Source organism: Cornus florida, unplaced genomic scaffold, assembly GCF_030987335.1.
Source record: "Cornus florida cultivar Cherokee Brave unplaced genomic scaffold, ASM3098733v1 CherokeeBrave_3.0.0_Hap2_Chr08, whole genome shotgun sequence".
In the NCBI taxonomy this organism is placed as follows: domain Eukaryota; kingdom Viridiplantae; phylum Streptophyta; class Magnoliopsida; order Cornales; family Cornaceae; genus Cornus; species Cornus florida.
The window spans coordinates 1248183-1264035 of record NW_026775578.1 but is presented as its reverse complement, the minus strand read 5'-3'; the positions used below and the strand labels follow the sequence as shown (position 1 = coordinate 1264035).

The 15853-nt window shown below is 38.2% G+C and overlaps 3 protein-coding genes across 3 annotated transcripts; 2 read left to right on the top strand and 1 right to left on the bottom strand.

Annotated features, from left to right (window-relative positions):
• Positions 1-1362: 1362 nt before the first annotated feature.
• Positions 1363-3125, top strand: LOC132268498 (two-component response regulator ARR2-like). The gene is made up of 4 exons (XM_059769337.1): positions 1363-1714; positions 2077-2153; positions 2287-2961; positions 3057-3125. The coding sequence occupies exons 1-4, from the start codon at positions 1363-1365 to the stop codon at positions 3123-3125; spliced, it is 1173 nt and encodes a 390-aa protein (XP_059625320.1).
• A 2631-nt stretch (positions 3126-5756) lies between these two features.
• On the top strand, positions 5757-10675 carry LOC132268797 (cellulose synthase-like protein D5). Its single transcript, XM_059769642.1, has 3 exons — positions 5757-7305; positions 7728-8538; positions 8627-10675. Exons 1-3 carry the CDS (start codon positions 6374-6376, stop codon positions 10397-10399), a joined length of 3516 nt encoding a protein of 1171 aa, XP_059625625.1. The 5' UTR covers positions 5757-6373; the 3' UTR covers positions 10400-10675.
• A 3148-nt stretch (positions 10676-13823) lies between these two features.
• On the bottom strand, positions 13824-15642 carry LOC132268798 (probable galacturonosyltransferase-like 7). The gene has a single exon (XM_059769643.1). The coding sequence runs from the start codon at positions 15166-15168 to the stop codon at positions 14077-14079; it is 1092 nt and encodes a 363-aa protein (XP_059625626.1). The 5' UTR covers positions 15169-15642; the 3' UTR covers positions 13824-14076.
• Between the last annotated feature and the right edge of the window lie 211 nt (positions 15643-15853).

The following is a 15853-nucleotide window of genomic DNA, read 5'->3' as shown; positions in this document are numbered from 1 at the left end:
CAAACCCACTGTATCCACTTCCAATTAAGCCTGTGTGTGTACTTACTGTGTGTGTGCATAAGGAGGAGGACTGGAGGAGGAGAGAATGAACAAGTTAATAGCCATGTTTCTCTCTCCTTCTTTGGAATCTTTCCATAAATGTTCGGCGGGGGTTTTTGGATTTCATTTGAATGATTTAAATTAAGATTAATTAGGAAGGACAAACAGTACGTACGGAGTTTGAGTTCGAGTTTGTTGAGATATGGAGGATGGATTCCAATAAAGGAAATAAGAGGAAGTACAAGTACTCCAACATGTGTATGTCCATAGCCAAAGCTACTAGTGCTAGTGATCATAGTGGTGGTAGTGCTGCTGCTAGTAATGGTGGTGCTGGTGTTTCCAAAGAATTCCCGGAGGGACTTAGGGTTCTTGCTGTTGATGATTCTTCTACTTGTCTCCAACTACTTGAAAGAATGCTTCAGGCTTGCGGTTATGAAGGTTTCTCACTTTACTTACTCTCTATATCCTTTCCTTTTCATTTACTACATATCATCATCATCATCATCATCCTCTCTTATATATATATATATATATACACATTCCACATATATATAATATGCACACACAGAATCTGTGACCACTTAATGTTAATTTGAACAACAAAGGATTCCTTTTAGTTGGGTGCTTCTCTAGATTATTTCTTTTTTCACTACAAAATATTGAATTTATACACAACATTAATGAAATATAATTTAATGAAGAACCCACTGTACAATTTGTTTCTCCCTAATTTAATAGAAACCCAACTAATTCAGCAAGCTAGCTATATCCTCTCTATTTTTCTGTTTTTAATTATTATTGTTTGGGACTTGGGGTATTAATTAATTTGGAATGTAGTACTGAAAACTCATGATGTTATGTTTTTCCTGATTTAAAAGATCTAGGTACTAACTAGTATTGAATTGTGGGTTTATACTCCTGTTTTTTATTGATTGATGATTCCCGCTAAAGAGTGGTTTTAATTTGGTTGTTTACAGTGACCAAATGTAGGCGTGCAAAGGATGCCTTGTGTATCCTTAGAGAGAACAAAAATAAGATTGATTTAGTTATCAGTGCTGTACACATCCCTGACATGGATGGATTTAGGCTCCTTGAGATTATTAGGTCAGAGATGGACTTGCCTGTTGTCAGTAAGTGTCAAATATATATATATATATATATATATATGTTTCTTCCGCCCTTAATTTTCTTATTCTATTTCATTCAAGTACTGCTGCTCTTTGTTTAGCTGTGTTCATATAAAGCATATTTGATTCTGTTATATATATATATATATATCTCTTCGATCCAGTGGTATCATCAGACGAGAAAAAAGATGTTGTTATGGAGAATATCCTTAATGGGGCATGTGATTATCTTGTGAAGCCTGTTCGGATGGAGGCTATTAAGTTCATATGGCAGCATGTGGTACGCAAGCGAAGAAATAGTTTGAAAGCTTCGCTGCAGCAGTTGCAATCAAAGAATGGGGAATTAGATGGTCACAAACAATCCAATGACGAAGACAATACGTCCTCTGGGGACAAAGAAAATTGTGGTAGCTCAAATATTAGAAAGTATGAGGAAGAGGAAGGGAAGGACAGGGATGATGCTGTCTCACTCAAGAAGCCGCGAATGGTTTGGACAACTGAACTCCATCAACAATTTATGGCTGCTGTAAATCAAATTGGCCTCAAAAGTATGCAACCATCATTTTTTTTTTTTTTTTCGTCTCTCTATTCCCTATTCATCTTTAATGGTCACTTGTTCTTTTAATATCGCATAAGTATTGAAGTTGAAATGTGCTGGTTTATTGGGTACACATTGGTTTTCAATACCAAAAGGCTATAAATGCACAAACAATATATTCGTTTTGTATAATTGCATTACACTCACACATGCCTTTTGTAGTGACCAAACTTCACTTCATTGGTAAAATTTGATTTTTTATTGATTCATACACATTAATTCGATTAATTGTGCTCTGTTCAATGTTGTTTATATGTTTCTACAGTGTCTTATTGTTTTTTTTACTAAGGCCATAGGTTTGTATTAATGCAGATGCTGTTCCAAAGAAAATTTTGGAGCTTATGAATGTTTCCAGTCTTACCAGAGAAAATGTTGCCAGCCACCTTCAGGTAATGCATGCAATTTCCGGTGAGAAGAATGTATCCAGTAAGACCTAATTATAAAGTAATTAGTGTGTTATAAAGAGAAGTCATAGTATAAAATTTGATATTGACATTGAAAAATGCCACTTTTATGATCCAGAAATATCGCATATATCTCCAAAGGCAGAATAGCAATTTGCAACACTCCCATCCCCACGAACTGAATCTCAAACTTACTTCTTCACTGGATAGTCATGCCACTTCAAATAAACTCCACCGGCACAGTTTGACTGTTCAACAAGCAGGAGTTGAAAGCTCAAATGCAATGTTTAGTAGTGGCATGCCTCTGGTTGATCAAAGAAACATTTGTAACTATGGAATCCCAGAATCAAGATTCGGAATAGAGCAGCAACGGAAAAATTCCAATTTGCAAGTGAATTTCCCACACGAAGCTTCAACTTTGATTGATTCAGAGCAGCTAAAGCCTTCAAATCAATTTGGAAATACGGATATGAGAATGAAAGATGGAGCTCCATACTCTCTAAATTTGCCGACTCTCAGAATTAGTCCCCTAGGGGATACTACTCCTTTAACGGTGCAAATGATTGGCGATGGGACAATTGACTATGCTCTACCCATTTCTTCTATGACAAATGATTTTCCAAAGGGCCATGTTATTAAATTGCCTGAGCATGATTTCTGTGTAGACACTACTGCAAATGTATCTTTTGTGGGCAACAAGAACTTAGAATACACTTCATTTTCAAGCTACGAGCCTACGCTTTTCATTGAACGTTTTGACCAACATGATCTTACTGTTAGACCATTTGATGAGGTGAGTTTACTATGACTACTATATAACATTATTTATATTTTTGGTGTTTTTTTTTTTAATTTATTATTATTTATAATTATTTGGTTTTGTTGCAGCCATGGGTTGGATATGTTGAAGCCAAATCTAACTTCAATGGCTATCTCACGGACAATAATTCTGCCTAGGGGAAGCCTTTTCTTCCTCAACATCTTCTTCTTCTGTACGTAATTTCTTTAATAATTAATAAATTCTTGTTTTTCTCTTCATCAATTGGACATAGATGACCTTCTGACATTTTCATTAATTTGTGAATAATTAGTTTTGTTGGATCACTTGCTCATTTAAAAGACAGACTTTCAGTTCAAGTGAGTGGTTCAAAAGTTATTTCAATGTTTGATTATGTGTTCATCATGTTATGTTTAGAGATGGATTTGGGTTATTAAATATTCAGATTTTAGCTGAATAATGTACATACGTGATGGACGTACTAATGACTCAACTCTGTGACATAATAAATCAGAACATTAGAATGCCAATTCAAATTATGCCTCTCCTCATTGCTGCATACATAATTCAGAAGGCTTTATTTTTATTTGTGAATTATATATGAAACTGATCTTGTTTGAGAGCAAGAAAGAGACTCAATTTGTGCATTTCATCTCATTATTTACTAGATGTTCTGTTTTATCTTTCCATTGCTCACCTCACTTTATCCGGGTAACAAATCAATTTTGAGGATACAACTTGCTGATTTTCCTCAGATTCTGAAGATGCAATATGGATTTTAATTTTCAATTAAATTACATACTTGCTTGTCACAAGTGGCAACCTGCCAACAACACAGTTTATACCTCGTAAACAAATCAAATCATAAATTTTTTAGGAGGAGGACTCAAGTCACCTGCTTAGAGAATTGAACGCTCTATTAATTAGGCTATTCAATGCCCAATTTCAAAGAATTAAAACAATTGTTTTAGTGGAGAGAGAGAGGGACCCTCTATTATTAATCCAAAAAAAAAAAAAAAAAAACACACTTTATGAGGTATGAATTAGGAAATGTTCATCAAAAGAATGTTGGACCAATGTTTATTGTCCCTTGCAACTCAACAGAGTTGTTAATCTCGACCAATTGTCCTCACCAACCCCATTGAATCTGCTAAGAAAGCTGTGCCTCACTGCTCTGGGGTATCACATTTGGGAAGCAAGAAATGCTCGTATCTTTCGCGGTGCAAAGTTATCCCAAAATTCAATCCGATTCAGGGTTTCTAATAGTATCACCTCAATCCTCAAATTGGGGGTTTTTAGGAGTTCCATTGCTGCTCATCACATCCTCAAGGATTGGGATCTCCCTCCTCCCTCATGCTGTCGTCCTCCGCCGCGGCAGCGGGACTGAGGATTCGAAGCCAAGGGCTTGGATTGCCGTCATAGGCTTGGCCACCGGAAATGTACCAAAAATCCACCAATAATGGCACCATTACCGTTATTGTTGGACTTCCGTTTGACTTAGGACATGGGCCTTAGGCCACTACAATGTTGTTACATTTTATTTGGGCTTTATCTGTTTCCCAACTCGCTTGGGTTTGTTTGGGCCAAAGGCCTTCTCTGTACATTGCTCTAATATATATATTAGCATCAGATTTTAAAAAAAAATCTCAACAGAGTTGTTTTCTCAATTACTTGGAATCAATTACATTTAATTCTACCTTATCATTTTTTAGCATTATTGTGAAAAATAAAGGGATAAAAAAAGCTTGCCTAAAACAATCTTAACATACCAATTGGTTGGTTTGTTTCCTCAAAACGTTAAGAGTTTGATAATAAAATAAAAAAGATTGTTCAAAGATTGTTCAAATTTAAAATAGTAGATGGAGGTTTTGGACCTTATCCGATCTTCTAAATAAGCATAAACAAACAAGCCCCATCCTTATCACTCTCGCTGGGCTTATCACACATTATTAAACTTCAGCTCTGACCAACACTACTCTAATCTTTGTTTTTTTTGGTAAGTACTCTTATCTTGGGTTTAAACTTGTAACAAATACAGAAGTATGTTAGGGTCATGTTCGCACGGTTATGGCATCGTTTGCATCGTAATGTAACAAATTCAGATAAATATTGATATAAACTGGTCAATTTATATAGATATGTAACGGTATTAGACCCTTAAAAAAAATGTTACAAACTGGATGATACGTCGCGTATCGACTGATATAAGTATCTATATATGCATAAAAGGGTGAGATGCAACAGACATTCATCACATCCACATCCACTCAATTTTGGGCCAACCAAATAAATGTTTTTATTTATTTAATTTTTTTCTTACAATGACGAAAAAACACACACACTCTCACATTCACTTTTTATCAAATACTTAAATTCGAATTCTTCCATACCAGTTTGAGAATGGGAAGTTATCTACTTATTAATGAGAAAGTCCTCTATGATCCAATTACAAATGCACTCACACCCTTTAATTATAAAATTAAATAAATAATAAATAAATAAAATGAACCCAAACAAAGGAATGAATAAGTGATATATACCATTGGGCTAGACTTGAATATGTTTTTTTCTTTCTTTTCTTCTCCCTTAAACAATACTTGAATTTATGACATTGCAGATTATGAAATCAAGTGTTAGATCTAGCTTGGATTCCTTAGCATTTCCAAATTTTAATTCAATCATATAAACGATACGAGAATTAATTGATTTGATTTTCAAAAATATAATAATAATATTGGTTATCAAAGCAATATACATACAATTGTTAATGACTAATCTAAGAAATTTATACAATATGTAAAAGCTCGGCATCGAACTAAAAAAAGCACTTTAGATCATTCGACCGTTAAATTAAAAATCGAATTGCTATGCTTTTTACCTCGTTTTTTTTTTTTTTTTTACCAGGCTTTTTGACTGTAGTAACCCCTTCATTGACTTTTTTTTATTTATAAAAAAATCTCACTTCTTTCGCAATGTCGTTGCTTACTCATCTTTAAAATATGTGTAAATTGATATTTGGTAGAGATTTCAAAAGTATTAATAATATATATAGTATTATCTTTAACATACTCAAGTTGAATTTACCTTTTAAAAAAAAAATAAATAAATAAATAATAAAAATAAGACACAAACAGACCGTTCGAGTGTAAATCTGGCCGTTGGATACCTCCCTCCGTCATACGGCAGTGATTAGTCGACCGTTGCAATTAAATTCTTTCTTCAAAAGCCACCTGGAATTCCCAATCCACTCAAAAATTTCAAATTCATTACGTTGCTCACACCTGGTCGCCTCTTTCCATAAACCCTAGAAAGATCGATCTTCTTTTGTTCATTATAATATTCTCGAATCGGCTTGTGTTCTGATCTATCGATCCCTGTAGTTCCTCTGTAACCTTAGTTGCTTTCGGTTTCAGAGGAGAAAAAAGAAATGGTGAAAATGGCTTCGTCGTCACCGTCTTCATCTCCGGTGACCATAACAGTCTCTTCTTCAGGAGCTTGCATTGGCTTGACTAGTCCGGTGCCTCGCCATTCCATATCGAACAATCCGAACTCCCCCCTCAGCGGCAGAGGTTACAGGGGTTCCTCCGGTGGCGGTAACCGCCGAGCTTCAGGTGGCGGAAGCTATCTCTCTATGTCCAAAGATACCTCTGAGGAGTTCGTGGCCTATACCGTTCATATCCCTGCAACACCTGATCACCAGATCGTGTCGAATGCTCAGAGCAGCCCTCCTGAAGAGATCAAGAAAACAGGAAACCCCATGGAGGGTTACATCAAGGATACAATTTACACTGGGGGATTCAATTCGGTGACTCGGGCTCACGTCGTTGTGAATCCTGAGGAAGAGCCTGCGGTGGTGAAATCAGAAATGTTGTGTGGAATGAAGGGTTGTGATGAGAAAGCAGTGGGTAGTGCTTCAAAGGCTCAGTGTGAATGTGGGTTCAAAATTTGCAAAGATTGTTACCTGGACTGCATTGGAAATGGTGGTGGGCATTGTCCTGGTTGCAAGGAATCCTGTAAAGATGCTAGCGATGATGACAACGACGACGACGATGATGAAGAACCTAACTCTGAGGAAGAGGACCTTCCATTTCCACTGCCCACAAAGGGAAGGGTTGGACTTGAGAAGAATTTTTCACTGGTGCAATCTTTCAAGGCCCCGACCCAGGACTTTGATCATGCTCGATGGCTATTCGAGACGAAGGGCACGTACGGGTATGGGAATGCGGTGTGGCCAAAAAATGGATATGAATTTGGGCGAGGGATTGATGGATCTGAAAATCCTCCAGATTTCAATGAAAGAAGAAACAGACCTTTAACCAGGAAGGTTGGGGTTTCCACTGCAGTTATCAGTCCATACAGGTAACAATCAAACCTGTATTTCTGTTTCTTTAGTTCATCGGTTCAGATCAATTTTAGAATTTTACTTTTTAATTAACATGAGCAGATTAATATTACTACAAGTGAACAATATACGTGAATAATGTATTGGTGTTTGACTATTAAGAACCAACATTATTTGTAGTTCTAGGGATGATTAAAGGTGATTCATCTTGCTGAGCTTGGTTTGTGGATGGCTAATGAATATTGAAATTAATATATGATTTTTTGCGATGGAAATTTTATCTTAAATTGGTCCAGTGGACATTTGTTTTTATTTTTCTAGTTGATTAATGCACTAGTTTATCACGATAGATATGCAGATTACTTATAATGATTCATACTCTGGACCTATTTTCAAAAATGGTTGTTTGAATTCTAAATTGGTGTTGGTTGGTATGTAGATTGCTTATGGCTGTTCGTCTTGCTGCACTCTGTTGCTTCCTGACATGGAGGATTTCACATCCTAATCATGATGCAATGTGGTTATGGTTGATGTCTGTAATTTGCGAGTTCTGGTTTGCACTATCTTGGGTTCTAGATCAGCTCCCTAAGTTCTGTCCAGTAAACAGAGTCACTGACCTTTCTGTTCTAAAAGAGCGCTTCGAGTCATCAAACCTCAACCTTGGCAATCCCAAAAGACTATCTGACCTTCCAGGGATTGATGTGTTTGTTTCAACAGCTGATGCAGACAAAGAACCCCCTCTAGTCACTGCAAACACAATTCTTTCAATTCTTGCTGTTGATTATCCTGTGGAGAAGCTGGCATGTTATCTTTCAGATGATGGAGGATCACTGGTGACATTTGAAGCCCTTGCTGAAGCGGCAAGCTTTGCAAGGACATGGGTACCTTTCTGTCGGAAACATGGGATAGAACCAAGAAATCCGGAAGCCTACTTTGGGCAGAAGCGTGATCCCCTCAAGAACAAAGTAAAGCTTGATTTTGTTAGGGACAGGAGAAGAGTGAAGAGAGAATATGATGAGTTTAAGGTGAGGATAAATGCCTTACCGGACTCAATAAGGCGAAGATCAGACGCTTATAATGCCCAAGCAGAGGTACGAGCAAAGAAGAAGGAGATGGAAATGGGAGAAATTCCTTTCGAATCCAATAAGGTCCCCAAGGCCACTTGGATGTCAGATGGTACTCATTGGCATGGAGCTTGGACATCAGCAGAGGAAGGTCATTCTAAAGGGAATCATGAGGGTATTATTCAGGTAATTATTCATCCTTGATTTTGCATTACACTCACAATTTGAATTCGGTGTTTTTGGGAAGTACTAATATCCTAGTTTTTATCTGCAGCTTATGTTAGTTCCACCAAATCCAGAACCACTTTTTGGGGCTGAGGCTGATGGGGAGAACTTGATTGACACAACAGATGTTGATAGAAGATTGCCAATGCTTGTTTATGCATCTCGTGAGAAGCGACCAGGGTTTGATCACAACAAGAAAGCTGGAGCCATGAATGCGCTAGTCCGAACCAGTGCAATTATGTCAAATGGCTCGTTTATTCTTAATCTTGATTGTGACCACTACATCTATAATTCTATGGCTCTGAGGGAAGGAATGTGCTTTATGCTTGACAGGGGCGGTGATAAAATCTGCTATGTTCAGTTCCCACAAAGGTTTGAGGGAATTGATCCTAATGATCGGTATGCTAACCACAATACAGTGTTTTTTGATGTAAGCATGAGAGCTCTTGATGGGTTACAAGGTCCAATGTATGTTGGGACAGGCTGCATTTTCCGGAGAATTGCTATTTATGGGTTTAGTCCACCTAGAGCAACAGAACACCATGGTTGGCTTGGTAGAAGAAAAATCAAGTTGTCTTTGAGAAAGCGCAAGGTGGCAAAAAATGAGGATGATGATGAAATGATCTTACCAATTAATGAGGATCGCAATGATGAGGATGAAATCACCAAGTCCTTGATTCCAAAAAGATTTGGAAATTCTATTTATCTAATGGACTCGATTGCAGTTGCTGAATTTGGGGGCAGGCTGCTGCATGAGTTGCGAGGCAAAGATAGCCAGGGCAGGCCAGCTGGTTCTCTTGCAGTGCAACGAGAGCCTTTAGATGCAGCAGCTCTTGCAGAGGCAATCAGTGTTATATCTTGCTTTTATGAAGATAAAACTGAGTGGGGCAAAAGGGTGGGATGGATATATGGTTCAGTTACTGAGGACGTTGTGACAGGGTACCGAATGCACAATAGAGGATGGAGATCAGTGTACTGTGTCACCAAACGGGATGCCTTCAGAGGGACGGCTCCAATCAATTTAACAGATAGGCTCAACCAAGTCCTTCGATGGGCAACAGGTTCTGTTGAGATCTTCTTTTCCCGGAACAATGCGCTCTTTGCAAGTCCGCGATTGAAGTTTTTGCAGAGGGTTGCTTATTTTAATGTTGGATTGTACCCTTTTACCTCCATCTTTCTCCTGGTTTATTGCTTTTTGCCTGCACTTTCGCTCTTCTCTGGGCATTTCATAGTCCAATCCCTCAATGTGACTTTTCTAGTGTTCTTGTTGGCGATTACACTGACCCTGTGCATGCTTGCACTCCTTGAAATTAGATGGTCAGGAATCACTCTTCATGATTGGTGGCGTAACGAACAGTTTTGGTTGATTGGTGGAACTAGCGCCCATCTTGCAGCAGTGTTCCAAGGACTTCTGAAGGTTATAGCAGGAATTGATATCTCATTCACATTGACCTCAAAATCTTCTGCACCTGATGATGGAGACGATGAGTTTGCAGAGCTGTATGAGATCAGGTGGTCCATTCTATTGATCCCACCAATTACAATAATTTTGGTTAACATGACAGCGATTGCAGTGGGGGTATTTAGGACAATGTACAGCCCCTTCCCACAGTGGAGCAAGCTCCTTGGAGGTGTGTTCTTCAGTTTCTGGGTTCTGTCTCATCTCTACCCTTTTGCAAAAGGGTTGATGGGGAGGAGGGGTAAGATTCCCACCATAGTCTTCCTATGGTCTACGTTAATCTGCATTGTTATCTCGTTGCTTTGGCTGTACATATACCCTCCTTCTGGAGGGCAGGATTTCATGAGATTTCAGTTCCCTTGATGTTCTTATCTGGTACTTGCTACTAAGGGGGAAGGCTCTACTTACAGCTGAAGCCAACAAAGCATGAAGTTCATCGACTTCATCTACTTTTACGTAATTTTAATGCTTTCATTCATTTCGAATGTAACATGGTTTGCACTTAATAGTCTTCCTACATTGATTTGTGCATTGTTTATCTCCATTGCTTTCGTTGTACATACACCCTACTTGCTTATGAGAAAGGCAGGTTTAGATGAGTTCATTTTGCTTGAGGGTTTGATTTCATCTAGTTTATCATTTTATTACTGCTTTCGTTGATTTTGGAGGTTACTCTATTTGCATTGCACCTAGTTGCTTCCTTCCTATACTTCTCTTGTAGTGGTTCAGATTTAAGAGTTCCCTATGTTATAGATCAGTTGTCAAACCATGGAAGCGAACCTACCATGTTTTATGATAAAACTATGTTCAACTAACTCAGTATTAGTATTATGCTAGTTCATCTGCGAAATGTAATTAGTATTAGGGGATGGATCAGTGGGAGTAAACTCTCCCTCTATATAGATTTATGACCTGAATATGATCTTGACAATTACAGAATTCCTTTTAGTATTCAGTGGTAGTGTTTATAAGCAAAAGACACAGAAATTTTGGCATTGTTTTACACCTATTAAAATATTCTATTACTTATTTATTCATATCAAAGCATTAACGGAAGCTAATAAATGTTTTCTACACACATTTGAAGTATCAGAATTTTCAACTTAACTACTCCCGGGAAATAGCTACCTCCCACTCTGCAATGGTTTGCTACTGCAGCATTATGTTTGAGCTTGTTTTTAAGGGCGCCTTAATAAAGGGAAGGAAAATGATACTTAGACCGATGTAAAGGAGGGATGAGCTTTGAAGAGTTTTACTACTCTTTGTGTATTAATTCTAATCTGAAAAATTGGTATAATGCATGGCCTTACAAACTCAAAACCATGGGCACATATCAACCAGAATTGTATGAAGGAACTGTTAGTTGCCTTCTTAATAAAACCATGGGCAAAATAAGTTTGTGATTTTTAGATTACTCTCATAATATGTACAAAGATGAATGTGTGTATTTAGAGAAGAAATAACAAGAAACAAATTGTTGTGTGGGCCATGGATTGTGGACGGTACCCGCGAACTAAGATCTCGACGCAATGGCTGTTTCTAGCTGTAAAGGGTTCCCAAGGCATCGTTTCTTTTGGGACTATACATATACATACCCCCATGTGTCTATGTCTTTTTCTTCTTACCTTTTTTTTTGTTGCTTTCTTTCACATGTCACACTAAAGACATTTTTAGATATATATCCTTCAACACCGATAGCAGATAGGGAGCCAAAATTATCACAATTTTTTGGTGACCACAAACAAAATCTTCTCTCTCGCCATGAAATTGATCTGCTTCATTTCTGCTACCATGTCTTCAAACTCAAGACCCACACTTGCACTGAGATGTCACTGTCAGTAAACCCATTCACTCCAACAAAACAACTGAGTTTTCTAAAAACATATAACTAGCCCATTTAATCCCATCATCATTAAAAAAAAAACACACACATATTGATCTGATTATTGGTAAATTGATCCCGCGGGTAATATATATTGAATTGGCAATCTCACATGGCTTGAGAATTCATAATTGATTTTATTACTATGATTTAGTTAGATTTAATTATATATATATTTAAATCAGATGACAGGGAATTGGTGAAAATAGTATAACTTTTTACTATTTATTTAGTGGTGAAAAGCTATCTGAGTTTGCGCATTGTGTTAAAGTATTTTCAACGCCTTACAAATGGGGCTTCAAAGATTCTGGCGTTATATCCACTCCATCCCATGAAATGAATTTCTTTATCTATCTTGTGGAGTGCGTCGATGCATAATTTATATCAGTGAAAGTAACCTGCAAATGTGCATGAACAACCTACCCCTCTCTCTCTGTTTGTGTTTTCTAGAACCGTCTAATACATTTCCAAATCTAAAATAAAGAAATTAGAAGCATATAATATGATTAGTTTAATTCTGAAACAAATCTGTCAAAGTCAGAAGGAGTGATTACTTCAGCCTAATTGAGTAAGGAGGGTATTGTCAGTTGCCAAGTCTCAATCACTTTTTAAATAAAAAGCTAACCGCCAACAACGTCGAACCAACGAAAACCCCATAAGCCCTCCCAGAACAAGTCAGAAGAATGTACTACATTAAACCAACCCCCCCATAGATAAAACACTATTAGAGATAATCAATCCTAATCATGGTGCTAATCCACCATACACAACTCTTGATTCCCCAAGTAAACTCACCACGTGTGATGCCAGGGCGACAGGAATCGATGCCCCCATCCCCTACATTGGACACTTTCTACGCAACAATGACACCTAGGTGGGTCCCTCATTTTGATGCTCTTCTTTCTTTCTCCCTCTAAATTTTTTTTTTTAATTTTTTTAATACTCACACACACATGCTTTCACTGAAATTCAAGCCTTTGACCTTTTTTCAAAAAGTAAAAATATGACATCGCTAAATCAAGACATGTTGATAAATACAATATTCTTTACTACTTGTACCACTCATTTAAAACAAAATACTAATAATTAGTAAAATTGATGGTATAGGTATAATAAAGAGTTGCCACCTAAATTGGAAAGGGACATAATGGGGAGGTAGTTCACACGACTTCCATTTGCTGCCACTAAAGCACACACCACCTAAAACAAGTCCGTGGACTTGGTCACAACTTTCTTGGATTATTATTATTGCCACTCCCTTTTTTTTTCCAACAAAAGCAAGACCACAGCAAACTAATAATCAACTAAATCCATCAATAGTAACACTAAATGCCCACTATCCAACAATTGTTCCTATAGTTGAATCCTATTCAATTATCCAAATAGTAAATTATAAATTAATTAAATTTATATTCGACTACATAAAATTGAAATTAATAAAATTAAAGAAAAATTAGTTCAAAATAATAATAAAAAATTAAACTATTTTTTTTTTAACCAATTTAATTCCAAAGCTCATAATATATGATTAGTAAAATTGGCATCACAAATGAACTCCAATTGACATTAAAAATGCATAACAATATTTTTCTAAACGAGTCGATATAAGCATTTCCACTACCATAACGGAGTATTAATTATGATGATGTCAAGGGAGTAAGGGCAGAAATATGAATGCCAGTAATTTGTTTATGTGTGGCAGCTTGCGGTAATTTAAAGAGTTTTAGCAAGTGCAATCTCGTCATTTCAATACAATGCTTCTGCTACCATTCCAGTCCCGTGTGTGTGGATCGCTCCATTCATGTTGTTGACAGAGTACAGTTGCCCTAAATTGCAAGAATACCTATAATGGTAGACCTACCAGGCACAGAGACACACCCTCAACAGTAACAACAAAATGACAAATTATTGAATTGAATATCTTTTTTTTTCTTTTTCTTTTTCTTCTTTTTATTTTGGAAGGCACAGTAATAGAATAGAATACAAATCGCCTGGGATGAGGATGATGATAATAAGTTAAATAAAAGAAGAAATAAAAATCAAAATCAAGAAAACACAAAGAAACAAAAGGAAAATAAAAATGAGAGATTAAAAATATCAAAAAGTAGTAACTGGAGGGATTTTTTACCACCGGCGGCGAGCGAGCCCCGGTCCACTTTCATGTCGAGTGTCCGTACAAGTCGAATGGTTCCCATAGAGCGTCGAGTGGGCACCGTTGCTTCGAATCAATCCTGAGCCATGGCTTGCCACTGCCGCTCCAATGGAGGAGGCTCACCGCACCGGGATGGAGATTCCGGCAGCTGCCTCTCACGTTATCCCCTCCCAATCCGTGTTGGTTCCAACGGTGCTCAATCGGCGCCACGTGTCCCGCGAAGACCAGAAGAAAAGGCGGCAGAGACCCGAGCTCGTAGATCCGCCCACGCTTCTGAATCTCCATCCATTCCTCAATCCGTTTCGTATAACCGAACCGCCTCCAGTTCACCAGATCTATTACCATGACGCCGGTGTTGAAATAACACGGCCTCCGGCCGACGAAAGTGCCGGAAAACCTCTTGTCGGACCAAAAACTCGCCGTGAAATATTTTTTGAAGTTAGCGTGGCAGTATTCCGGCGCTCCGATGGTCTTATTTTCCAAAGTGGTGGTCCAGAGCTTCGAAATATCATCGACCACTACGAGATCGGAGTCCAAGTATATCACTCTGGCAACGCAGGGCTCCAGCAAATCGGCTAAGTAATTCCTGGCGTAATTCAGCGGTTGCTCAAGCGCTTGCCTCACGGATGTGGAGATCAGGTTGCGTACAATCTCCGGATCGAAATAATAGACCTTGAACTTCAAATGAGGGAAAGTGGATCGGACTAGGGTTTCCAGATTGACATCGGAGACAAGGAAGTGAAAGAAGATGCTCTCGGGACACTTTGAATGCTGAAGAATCGAATGTACGGCTGCGATTGAGCCACGAAGGTAGTCAACATCCAGAGTAATCGCAACGTGAACGAGGGAGGGATGGCAGACACCTGTTTTCCCCAATGTTGAACTGCATTCTTCGGCATTGCGAAATGTGGATGCTTTCCGGAACGATAACCGATTGGGCGAATCGACGGCCGGAATCTGCGCTGGAAAGCGAAGGTAACCGTCGAGGTTAGTGGATCTAATGGCTTCTGCCGGTGGAAATGATTGAAGAGACGGAGAGAGAACGATCATGACCATTGCTGCGGAGAAAAACCCTGAGAACCTCATTATCCAGAGCATATTGACAGGGTAAAAGCCTCTTCTCTTCTTCTTCTTCGATTTGAAATCAAATCGATCCGCTAAACGAGAAGAGATTGAAGATATTAGGAACGCTAGGGTTCCTTTGAGGTCCGCCAGAGTTGGAAACACGGAGATAAAAAAGAGAGGGAGAGAGAGAGAGAGATTTTTCGAATCAAATTGTGACTTGTTGTGTTTTTTCTCTCCCCCTCTCTCTAATCGGATGCCGTGGGAACGAAGCGAACTTCTATGAGACGGAAAGTAGAGAGAAGAGAATCCATAGATGAAACCAGGGCGAAATAAATGGCGCCTGGCGCTACCAGACGTGTGCTGCAGTCCTGCTTCTCTCTCTCTCTCTCTCCCCCCGGAGAAGGTGAAGCAGCAGATATACACAGGTAGAGTATAGATAGGAAGAGAGAGAGAGAGGGGGGGGGGGCTCTGCTGCCTTTCTTTTTGTTTTTCCCAGCTTTTGCCTTTTCCACCATAGAAATCCACGGCCATTCATCATAATAATAACAATAATTTTTTATTTTTAAAAATTACACTTGGTAACAAAAAAAAAATTAAAATAAAAAAGTTTACTATTATTAATTTATATGTGTGTTAGTACATATTACGATACATATAAATCGCCTCCGAGAGCATTGCAGAAGGGGCATAGAGGACCAGCTGTCGTCTTCTATCACAA